Below are 12,948 nucleotides of genomic sequence, written 5' to 3'. Positions count from 1 at the left end.
GCAGATAGAGCAATTGATTTGGGAAAGAGAAGGGTAACCTCTTTAGGTGAATTAGAAATGAAGGAGGAAGTAGAGGGGGAAAAGAAGTGAAAGATGTGAGATAAGGAAAGATGCAGAGTGAATGGTCTCCATTTTTTCAGTGGAATATAAAATGGGATCAGTATGTACATATTGCTCTCTTTTCTTGTATTCTTAATTCTATGGTCTTTAAGAATGGATTTTACTCTATAGAAGCATGCAAGTGTTACAGTTTTAAACACACATATCTCAAAGAACTGGTAGTAGACTGCATATCTTTCTTCTGAGAAACAGGCAAGCTAAACACTAAAAAGTTCATTACCAAAGATCTGCCATCATCAGGTGGTATGGGTTTTGGGATAGGGTTGGGAAATTAAATCTAGCTAATAAAACTATCTATTAAGATATAAAGAATATTGCCATTTGCACCATGGAGGAAGCATCCTCATCAAAAAAACTGTAGATTCTTGAAGTACAGAAATAATTTGTTTTTCAATGAGTTCCTGTTACTACATGTTATGGTGAAAGGGTTAGACTTGTGATTTGATTGGCCTAGGGTAGCAATTCTCAAACTTTTGGGTCTTATACTTGATTTACACTATTAAAAATTATTGAGTACCTCAAAGAGCTTTTGCTTATGTTGATTATGATCTATATTTCCTATACTAGAAATGAAAATATCTTAGTATTATTATGAAAATAGTTTTGATTTCATGGATCCTCTACCATACTTTGAAAAGCTCTTATTTAGGGAATTTCCCAGGAGGAAATCGCCAAGGCAAGATCAGCAACTGCCTTGCCATTTATGAAATTAGCATCCTGAGGGCATAGACAAGGGAATTTCCCAGGATAACAAAGTTGATACATGCCATGAAGGTGGGCTCTCTATCTACTGGCATACTGACTTTCCTTACTGAATATCAGCATCAATAAAACCATCTTTGAAGTTATGACTCTTGAAGGGAAAAAGGTAAATAAATGTATTTAGAATGGGAGGATCTGGTTCAACTACTTATTGCCTATGTGATCACTTCTTCTGTCTGGGTTATAAGATTACTTACCTGTAAAATGAGGTCATTGGATTATTTATTATTATAATTTTTATAATAGCCTTTTATTTTTCAAAATATATGCAAAGATAGTTTTCAACATTCATCCTTGCAAAATCTTATATTCCATATTTTTCTCTTTTTTCTTTCCCCTAGAAAGCAAATAATCCAATATAGGTTAAATATGTGCCATTTTTTTAAGCATATTTCCACATTTATCATACTGCATAAAAAAAATCGGATCAAAAAAGGGGGAAAAAGTGAAAGAAAAAATAAACAAGCAAACAACAACAAAGATGAAAATATTACATTGTGATATACATTCAGTCCCCATTGCCTTCTCTCTGAATGCAGATGGCTCTCTCCATCACAAATCTATTGGAATTGGCCTGTATCATCCCATTGTTGAAAAGAGCCAAATCCATCACAGTTGATCATCACATAATCTTGTTTTTGCTGTGTACAATGTTCTCTAGATTCTACTCACTTGACTCAGCATCAATTTATGTAAGTCTTTGCACACATTTCTGAAATCAGCCTGCTCATCATTTCTTATAGAATAATAATATTCCATCACATTCATAAACCCTAACTTATTTGGCCATTCTCTAACTGATGGGCATCCAATCAGTTTCTAATTCCTTGCCTCTACAAAAAGGGCTGCTATAAACACTTTTTCACATATGGGTCCTTTTCCCTTTTTTATCATCTATTTGGGAGAGACACTGTTGAATCAAAGGTTATGCACAATTGGACAGAGTTCCAAATTGCTCTCCAGAATGGTTAGATCAGTTTACAATTCTACCAACAATGTGTTAGTGTCCCAGTTTTCCCACATCCCCTCCAACATTCATGATTATTTTTCCTGTCATCTTAGCCAATCTGAGAGGTGTGAAGTGGTACCTCAGGGTTGCCTTAATTTGCATTTTTGTAATCAATAGTGATTTAGATATTTTTTCTATGAACTAGTTATTAATAATTTTGATAATAGTAGCTAGCATTAATAAAGTATCTTAAGGTTACTAAATTGCTTTCAAATATTATCTCATTTTATCCTCACTATGTTGGGAGGTAGGTGGTATTATTAGCCTTACTGTACAGTGATTATGTGACTTGCCCAGGATCACACAGCTAGGATGTGTCTGAAACCAGATTTAAATTCAAGTCTTCATGAACTGAAGCCTGTAGCTCTAACTACTGTACTACCTAACTGTGTGTAAAGTCCCTTTGAGCTCCAAATCAATGCTCCTGTACTCCTAATCTTTTTTCCCTAGTCAGTACCTTTCTTATTTTTGCAACTTTAAATTGTTGGATGAAGAAGATGGAGATATTGCTCTATTTGATTAAACATCTAGAAAGGTCTAGCCTCTCTCCAGTCTCCCCTCCTTTTTTTCCTCTCCATCATCCCCCAACTCCTATCCACGTATTCACGAATTTGATTTTTGATTGAGGAAGCAATTATTCATCTATATTCTATATTCTGTTGCTCTCTACCAGCCAAGTTTTAGAAATTTATTTATTGCTTTTGAATTATTCAGGTATATGGATCCATCCCTTGACTCCGTGCTTATGGATTGCCAAACTGCTGTGAATTTGCTGTATGGTCAGGTAAAAGGACATCAGCATTCTGAGTTTTTGGATGTTATAAGGACTACCTTAAGACATATTAGTCAGTCATTAAGCATTTATTAGTGCCTATTATGTGCCAGACACTGTGGTAAATACAAAGCAAAGCAAAAACCCAACAATTCCTGCCCTCAAGGAGCTTACAGTCTAATGGAGGAGACAACATGCAAACAACAATGTACAAAATATATATATATATATGAGATGAGGAGAGACTTTCTGCAGAAAATGGAACTTTAGTTAATATGTGAAAGAAACCAGAGATACTAGGAAGCAGAGATGAGGAGAAGGGAGAGCATTTCTGGACCTGGAAGACAGCTAGTGAAAATACTAAGTTTTCAGGAGATAGAGTGTTTTGTGAGAACAATACACTGGGCAGTAGACTATGTGGAATAAGGTGTAAGAAGAATTGGATAAGTGAAAAGGGATAAGGTTATAAAAGGCTTTGCAAGCCAAACAGGATTTTAGTAGAGAATATTATTAGGCACTTGAGTTTGCAATCAATAAAAGAAAAGATAAACTCTTTTCTTGCATAGTTCATTCATCCTCCATTTTAATGGGAAGTTTATTGAATTAACAATCAGTTCCTTATCATGAAGACTAGTGGGAAATGAGAGTGAGAGTATAGAAATAGTTTGGAAATTGTTATTCCTAAAATATCATTTGAGCATCATCTTCCTTCTCATTTCCCACATCAAGCAGTAATAATTAGCCAACTAAAAGATAAACCAAAAAAGTTTTTAGTCTTTTAGCCTAATTACTTGCCCCTCATCCTTCTTCTTCCATCAGTACTTGGTGAAAGTTCTCATAAGAATAGAAATCACCTAGCAGATGAACTGGACAATGAAAGGAAGGAAAATCTCTGTGTAATTCATATTATTAGGCCCTAAATAATTAAGTTGATTTTATAACATGTTTCTTCCTGACTAACAAATTTTTGTTGTTTGTGGTTCCTAGTTTTCATTGTTTTCTATTTTGCTGCTCCATTAATTTCCTAGTGTCTCAATCTGACACATATCAGATCTCAATGGTTAACCATTCTTTTTTTCCCATAGATGCCTAGACTTTGAAGGAAAGTTATACCATTTTTGTAGATCTGTGAGAAATGTTTCCCAGTCCCTTTTTAAAAGTCATGTTAATGACAAAGTAGTTCTTTTTATGGCTTTCAAATAATCTGATGCTTTCTGCTGGATGTCAGAAAAGTGTCAGCCCATTTTTATAGCAAGATAGGGTGAGAGAGACACACTAATAATATTTGTTTCCTATTGACTTTTATTTAGTCTGATACCTCTCCTTAATTTATTCAAAACTATAACCAGGTGTTGAGTATAGAAAAATATAGGTCTTTATAACCAACCTAGGGAATTCATTTATGTCTACATGATAGGACTTGAAGCATAATCAAACTTAGAACACATTTTAAAATATTGTAGTTTTTTTTCAACATATTGTTGGTCATTACTGTGACTTATTTGATAAGTTCTTAGTTATTTTGAGCATCCTGCTTTCTCATTAATCCCCTCTCCTTATGAAAATATTCCTATAGGATTTAGAATTGGTTTTGTTGCATGATTTTCACATATAGAATTCAATATACAATAATTTTTGACAGTTATACACTATACAATACAATAATCCACATATAGAATTCAAATATACAATAATTTTTGACATCTGACTTTTCATTGTGCTATAATACTATTAATGAGGTTTTCTTGGTAAAGATACTGGAATGTTTTGCCTTTTTCTTCTCCAGTGGGTTAAAGCTATTAGGGATTAAGTGTCTCGTTCAGGGTCCTACAGTTAGTAAGTATTTGGGGGACAATTTGAATTCAGATCTTCTTGACTTCAGGCCTAGAGCGCTACTCATTGAGCCACCTAGATGCCTCCCAATTATATATTATTTTTATCTTCTTTATAAACTCTGTGTGTGTGTGTGAAACATAACAGTAATTATGGTGAATTCTGATTTTTATTGTTGTGGAGTTGAGAAGACCTCTCTCTCTTTTCTCCCTCTCTCTCTCTCTCTTACTCTCTCTCTCTCTCTCTCTCTGTCTCTTTCTATCTTCCCCTCTCTCCCTTCCTTCTCACTTTCTCCCTCCTCCTTTTCCTCTCCCTTTCCATCATTTCCTTCTCCTTTGAAGTTAGAAAACCTGAAGTAGAATCCTATTTTTGCTACATTATTTAATTTGTGTGGCTCCAAACAAGTCACTTTCTCTACCAGGGCGATTTTTGTCCTCAGCTGGGAAATGAGAGGTTTGACCCATAGGGTCTCTGAGGTTCTTTCCATTTCTCAGTCTAAAATCCTAAGTGGAGCAGACTGGATTTCTTGTTATTTTGTTGTTGTTATTCAGTCCTTTCAGTCATTTATAACTCTTCATGACCTCATTTGGATTTTCTTTGCAGAGATATTAGAACAGTTTGCCATTTTTTTTCTCCAGCTCATTTTACAAATGAAGAAACTGAAGTAAACAGAGTTAGTTAAGTAACTCATTCAGAGTCACACAGCTAGTAAATGTCTGAGGTCAAATTTAAACTCTTCTTCCTCACCCCAGATTGGGCCTTTCTATCCTTTGGACCATCTATCTGTCCTCAATTTAAAGTTCATGAAGTACTTTACATATGCTAATACTATTTATAACTAATATTTATATAGCTCTTGCTATGTCCTAAGTGCTGAGCTATGTGTCTACAATTATTATCTTATTTTATCTTCACAACGTAGATGCCATTATTATCCTTATTTTATAGATGAGGAAACTGAGACAATGCTTAAGTGACTTGCCCAGAGTTACACAGCTAATAGGTTACTGAGGCAAGATTTGAACTTGAATTTTCTTGACTCCAAGTCTTAACATGGTATCCACACTATGTCTTGGGTTCTTCAATATCTGTGTTTTCATCACAGACACCATCTTTTGTCCAACAGACACTATTGTGTTTCTCTCTCTTTCTCTCTCTCTCTCTCACACACACATAGAGTTTACAAAGAAGATAAAAATAATATATAATATAATTGGGAGGCATCTAGGTGGCTCAATGAATTGTGCTCTAGGCCTGAAGTCAGGAAGATCTGAATTCAAATTGGCCCCCAGATACTCACTAACTGTATGACCCTGAACAAGACACTTAATCCCTAATAGCTTTAACCCACTGGAGAAGAAAAAGGCAAAACATTCCAATATCTTTACCAAGAAAACCTCTTTAACAGTATTATAGCATAATGAAAAGTCAGATATCAAAAATATTGTATATTTGAATTCTATATGTAGATTATTGACTAAGCTCTCTCTCTTCAAAGAGGTTCATCATGAGAATTTGCTCTCAGGTGATGAATTTCCCCCTGAGAAAGATCTCTCCAACATAAATTGCCAACTGTTCTACAGTTTACAGTTAGAGAAAATACCTCCAAAATGCTTTTCCCAACTGCTTACCAATGCCTGACTTTAAAATAGTACAAAGTTGTAGGTAACACAGTGACTTGAATTTCTACTGTTAAGAATTGTTAGTAAGTGACTATTAGCAGTCTCAATAAACATCTGGTGTAGCCTGCAAGAATAAGACACAGGGCTTACATGTGTAAGGGAATACAGTGACATGAGATATTGGAGCTTACCTTTTAATAGGAGATGTCAGAACATATGCATAAAAGACAAATTATAACCAAAGACAGTCCACTTATACTGAATACCAAGCAAGTGAATGATACAGAATTTTATAAAAAGAATATTATATTCTAATATTGAGTGTTCCAAAAGTCAAGTCAGTTTTAGGTGTTATAGTTTATGTTCTATGGCCAGGATTCATTAACATGCTTTTTTTTTTTTTGTACTTGATAGTATTTCATTTTTTCCCAATTAGATGTAAAGATAATTTTCAACATTCATTTTTGTAAGACTTTGTGTTCCAAATTCTTTTCTCTTCCCTCCTTATCTCCCCCCTTCCCAAGACAGTAGGTAATCCAATATAGATTATACATGTACAGTCATCAGTAGCATATTTCTAGGGTAAAGGATGGATCTGCATATTGGTATTTTAGCAATAAATTACAAAGCATTCATTAAACACTGTGTGCTAATGCTAAACATAGTAGATAAAAATAGAAAACTGAAGGCAGTCCCTGTCCTCAAGTAGCTTACATTCAAACAGAAACACAAAATACACAGAAAGAAATGGTAGCTGAGAATGAGAGCTATGGTTTGGATGGTTATGAGGATGGGGAGGGTACTTTCCAGAAGCAATGACAGTAATGATTTGATTATGGTTCTAGAATTGGATGGGGGTGGGAGGAGTACAAGAGCCAAAGGTGACTGGCAAGAGGGTAGCCAGGAAGTAAAATATCCCATATAAGGAACTTAAAAATTCAGGGGTGGAGGCAAAAACTGATGAGGGCAGATTTCCAGAGCTAAAGAGAAAGATATCTGACAAGAACAGACCCGGATTGGTGGTATACACTTGGCTAGGACGGGCCTGGAGAATTTTTTTTTTTGCTCAGGGCTGTTAGCTGGCCAAATCCAAAGTCAGCGTTGATATACGCAATGAGCCCAGGAGAGATGTGTGGGATGGGGAGCTTCCAAGTTGCCTATGGAGGGGCAAATGCCCCCTTCAGGTTAAAGTTTCCAAGCCAATCAGAATGAAATTGGGCCTGTTAGTGATCACTACGCCTCCAATCTGGTAGACTCTTAAAAAAAACAAATAAAAACCCAATATGATAACGGCTTTTTGATGAAGGTACTGAGCAAAGAGGGCCCACTAACATCCCATTTCTCAGCATAATTTGAAAAACTTTGCTTTTAGGGAAATTACTCATTTTTACAATATAAATTTTTTACAGGCAGTTCAGGAAATTGAAAAAAACTGGGCCAAACCAACACCAGAGCAAAAGCAGGAATTAGAGACCTTGAGGAAAGCAGGAAACCAGATAAAGGTAAATTCCATATCAACTTTTTAAAAAATCCGATAACAACAATTTATTTGAATAAGCTTTAGGCAGTTTACCAGAACTGAGGCTGTTTCTGGATTTCAATGTATGCAGTCTTAAAGGAGATTTTTTTTTTTAAAAACAGATGGCAAATAACCTCTCTTTCACTGACTTTTAGTTTCTATTAGACTGTACTTTTCCACTGTTTAAAGCATCAAGAAATATGGATGGAACCTATTTTTCACAATAGATACTAGATTTTAGAGTAATACAGAACCATAAAAGTGAACAAAACCAATCCCTTCAATTTACTGCTGAGGAAACTGAAGCATAGGACAGTTATTTACCCTGGATCACATAGTAACTTAAACAGAATTTGAACTCAAGATTTCTAATTCCATGTTTGGTGACCTATTCATTATGCCATGATGACATCATCTGGGAAGCTTGTGTGTAAATCTGATCACCTTTTATATAAAAGATGGAACCTTATTATTTATAGGAATGCTATGTGAATCCTAGTGTATACAGAAGAATTCTTTTAAAATTCAAGTAATTACTCCTTGATTGACCTGTTTTATGGGTTATGATTTTTGTATCCAAGTGTGCCTTAAGAAATCCCAATAGAGAAAATGTGCTCATGAAATGGTAATGTACTTTCCAGCCAAGGCTTACTTAACACTGCACAGAGACAGACATTTCTCTGGGAAGCCTCCAAAGCAAAGTCCTCCAAAGTAGGTCAGATTCAGAGAAAGCCTGTGTTGAGGGAGTCTCTTTCCTTTTGCAACCACAGAGTTAACTGGAAACTCCACAGGTGGCCGGATCTCTTAGTGGTTTGTTCCCTTCTAAGTTTGAAGAGTCCCAAGGAAAAGTAAAATGCAAGATTCTCTTAAGATTCTGTAATTTCAACAAACATGTTTTAAAATGCTTTATAAGGATCTCTTGAAGTACAATTTGGTGACTGCCTTGTGAGTGGTATTCCCCCCTCCCCTCACTTTTTAAAGCTTTATTTTCAGAAGTTTCATTTAAAAATATTTAATATCAATTAATATTTAATACATTTATATAAATATCTGTTTATATAGCATATCATTATATATAGATAGGTATATACATATCTATATATACCAGAACAAAAAAAGAAAATTGTTTTCGGAACAATGAAATTCCATTTCATGTGGCTTAATTTTTAAAAAAAATTCAATGTTACTTTTATAACTACTCTGCTTGTCTATGCTTCCTTTAGATGCCATTTAAATTTTTTTTAATGTTTTTTTTCTTTTTGTGTTACTATTGCTACCCTTATTTATCTTTTCTAACCCTCTCAACCAAAAAGAGAGAAGGAAAAAAAAAAGCAACTCCAAACCCTTACAAAAAATAAGCCAAGCCAAGACAAATAAATCCACAGTGACCATATCCAAAAATGTAAGTTTCAGATTCACTTCCAAATATATCCTTCCCCTTTCTCCTACTCAGCAAATCTTTTCCTCTAAAAGATAATTTTATAAAAAGAAATATGATATATGTAATATATAATAAAAATAAATGATAGCTTTATTATATATTTAAAACAAATGTCGTTATACATAATACATTTTTAGTTTTATGTGCCAGTGTTACTTTTTTATTATACTATTTTATACAAATGATTATCTTATTCCATAAACTAAAAATAAAACAAATAAATATTTTTTTAAAAAGATAATTTTAAAAATTAGTTCTGCAAAACCATCCAACATATTGTCTGTGTCTGACAATATTCCCACCCAGTCTTGTAACTGCTTCAACAAAAAGGGGAAGCTGTGTTTTCTTATCTTTTTGGTGGGATTAAGCTTGGTCATTATAATTATTCCATTTCATTTGTTCTTCCCATGTACATTGTTGTGGTGATATTGAGTTATTTCTGTCATGTCTGGCTCTTCATGACCCCATTTCAGATTTTCTTGGCAAAGATACTAGAGTGCTTCACCATTTCCTTCTCCAGCTCATTTTTCCCCCATGAGGAAACTGAGGACAGTAGATTTAAGTGACTTGCCCAGGGTAATACAGTAAGTATTTAAGACTGAATTTGAATGCACAAAAATGAATCTGCTTGACTTCAGGCTCATTCTTCTGTCCATTATGCCATTGTTGTCATTATTTATATTGTCCTGATTCTGCTTATTTCACTCTCTATCAATTTAAATGTGAATTCCTGAATTCCTCATAGTCATGTTTCTTACTAATAATTTTCTTTCTAAAATCATTCTGGATCTGGTTAGTTCTGGATCTCTTTTAGGGGGTTGGATCACTTTCAGCAACTTTAATCTGTGTCCCTTAGGACTTTGAATTATGCCAAATAGCAGCTGTAATCCTTGGAGGAAAGCATATGTGCCCATTCTCATAAACCAGACAAGGGGACAAATCTTGAATATTGAGTCAATTTAAGAAATCCCAAATCCCAAAAAAGTACTGATCTTCCCTAATTTTAGTTTTCATGCCACACGGAGGCTGAGGCAGGTGAATGAAGGTGGGAGAGAGGGTGAATCTCAAGGAAGAGAAGCCTTTGCAAAGCAAAATTCATATGGGGACAAATGGTCTTATGGAGAAAGTATATGTAAACCAGCATTTTACAAGCCTGTTGTTTTTTCAGTATACTTCATTGCCTCTAGATATCATAAGAGGTACAAGAAAGGCTTATTTCTTTTTTTCTTTCACATACACAAAAGAAGGTACATTTGATTTTTTTTTTGAGAGAGAGAGAAGGGAGAAAAGCAGAGAAATAAAATAGAATGTCAAAAGTTTGAGTCACTAGTGATTTAAAGGGTGGGATAGAGGGTTACCAAGATAAAGGGTAAGAGGGAGAATTGATTTTTTAAAAATAAAGTTCCAGGAAAAAAGGGGGAGAGTACTTTTGGCGAACAAGGAAGAGAAATATCTTGTCAGAGATTACCTGAAAACTGTAGACTTTGGAAAGCTATATTCTGAGCAAATTATTTGCTAGGGCATTTCAGTGGAGAAGAAGTGAATTTTTCTGTTTTTAAATAAAAGTATGGGGTAGGGGGCAGGGATGCATGTACACATTCTCATGTTCACACATGCATGTGTGCTTGTGTAGGCTGGGGATGTGGAATCTGTTCATCTTTAATTTGAATTAAATAATTTAAGTGTCATATTATTTGCATCTACAAGGAAAAGAATGTTAGACTTCAACAAACATTTATTAAATATCTAATGTAGTGGTTCTCCAACTTTTGTTCTCAGTATCTTCATGTTGTTAAAAAACTATCGAGGATCTGTTCAAAGAGGTTTTTGTTCGCATGGGTTATATTTATAGCTATTTACTACATTAGAAATAAAAAATAATTTTGAATTTGTAGACCCTCTGAAAGAGTTTCAGAGACCCCAACAATTCTTTGGACTACACTTTGAGGACCACTGATCTAATGTATACAAGATACTGTTATATATTAAGATCAAATAAGATGTGCTCCTTTACAACTTAATAGTGCCTTCAAAAGCTGAACTTTTCAAATAGGATGATCTAGTGTGCTTTCCACATGTAGACTATTGGGATCTCTCTGGATCTCTCCTCTCTCTCCTTTCCCTTGGTCTCTTCCTACCTCCTCTCTCTCTTCCTCCCTTTTTCTCTCCCTGCTACCCCACTTATTCCTGCTGAAATTTCATTTCCAAAATCTGCTTCTTGACCCCCATCATCTAAAGCAGCCTTGCAGCATGGATGTTCTGGTTAAATGTGTAAACACTGGTTTTCTGTGTGTGTGTGTGTGTGTGTGTGTGTGTGTGTATGTGTGTGTGTGTGTGTGTCTGTTTGTCTATGTGTATGTGTAGAATGTACACAAGACACCTTTTAAGTTTAATCTGCATTATTAACACTTTCTCTGTCACTTTCTTAAGTTTGGATGATGAACTTTAAAGCTGATTTCTGAAGTGTAAATGTTCACACTGAAAATTTAACAATTTGGATCATTCAGGCCAGCATGTACCAGTTCCTCCATCCCCCTGCCATTTACATATAGGAAAATAAATAAAATATCCTATTAGCCTGAAGAAATTAAACATTTTTCCCAATGTAAAATTTCTCCCTCAGTTATCTCAAGGGTGGAATTATAATTTTTTTCATCCCTCCCCAATTTATTCTTGTTTCAAGGGATCAGTATCTGTGTCACTGCACGTGACACAAGACCTGGACCTGTCAGAGTTCTGGAAAACAACAGTGCTTTTGTAAAAACTTGGCAAATGGGCATCTGAGAACTCATCAGTCCATCCCAGCTCACTTTTATTTGCTCACTTTTATTTGTCCTCTCAGATAAGGCAAGTAAGAAGAAGGTATCAGTTTTGAATATATATATTTTTTAAAATCTATGTTGTTTAGAAGAATAAAGCATTTTTACTACAAATTTGCCTAATGGTATTATTACTTCTTATTATTCAAATACATCCATTAGTATCACTTGTCCTTTATTTCAAATGGTCTACTGTTTATTTTTCCCTCTTCTCTCCTGGACAGAGTGCCAGACTCATAGACCTAACTTTGAATCCTACCTCCAATCTCTTTTAGGGGGTTGGATCACTTTCAGCAACCTTAATCTGTGTCCCTTAGGACTTTGAATTATGCCAAATAGCAGCTGTAATCCTTGGAGGAGAGCATATGTGCCCATTCTCATAAACCAGACAAGGGGACAAATCTTGAATATTGAGTCAATTTAAGAAATCCCAAATCCCAAAAAAGTACTGATCTTCCCTAATTTTAGTTTTCATGCCACACGGAGGCTGAGGCAGGTGAATGAAGGTGGGAGAGAGGGTGAATCTCAAGGAAGAGAAGCCTTTGCAAAGCAAAATTCATATGGGGACAAATGGTCTTATGGAGAAAGTATATGTAAACCAGCATTTTGCAAGCCTGTTGTTTTTTCAGTATACCTCATTGCCTCTAGATATCATAAGAGGTACAAGAAAGGCTTATTTCTTTTTTTCTTTCACATACACAAAAGAAGGTACATTTGATTTTTTTTTGAGAGAGAGAAGGGAGAAAAGTAGTTCATGTAAGTCTCGCCAGTCCTCTCTGTATTCATCCTGCTGGTCATTCCTTACAGAACAATAATATTCCATAACGTTCATATACCACAATTTACTCAACCATTCTCCAATTGATGGGCATCCATTCATTTTCCAGTTTCTGGCCACTACAAACAGGGCTGCCACAAACATTTTGGCACATACAGGTCCCTTTCCCTTCTTTAGTATCTCTTTGGGGTATAAGCCCAGTAGAAACATTGCTGGATCAAAGAGTATGCACAGTTTGATAACTTTTTGAGCACAGTTCCAAATCTCTCTCCA

At 35.0% G+C, this 12,948-nt stretch overlaps 1 protein-coding gene across 2 annotated transcripts in view; it reads left to right on the top strand.

Annotated features, from left to right (window-relative positions):
* The window catches only part of SNX31 (sorting nexin 31), a 76,960-nt gene that overhangs the window by 42,717 nt on the left and 21,295 nt on the right, over positions 1-12,948 (top strand). For both annotated transcript variants that reach the window (XM_051970933.1, XM_051970931.1), the window contains exons 8-9: positions 2,606-2,675; positions 7,528-7,620. In XM_051970933.1, the coding sequence (XP_051826893.1) occupies positions 2,606-2,675; positions 7,528-7,620 (163 nt within the window). The remainder of the gene's footprint in view (positions 1-2,605; positions 2,676-7,527; positions 7,621-12,948) is intronic.

Source organism: Antechinus flavipes, chromosome 1 (assembly GCF_016432865.1).
Source record: "Antechinus flavipes isolate AdamAnt ecotype Samford, QLD, Australia chromosome 1, AdamAnt_v2, whole genome shotgun sequence".
Classification (NCBI taxonomy): Eukaryota; Metazoa; Chordata; class Mammalia; order Dasyuromorphia; family Dasyuridae; genus Antechinus; species Antechinus flavipes.
This window is presented reverse-complemented; position numbering and strand designations above follow the sequence as displayed.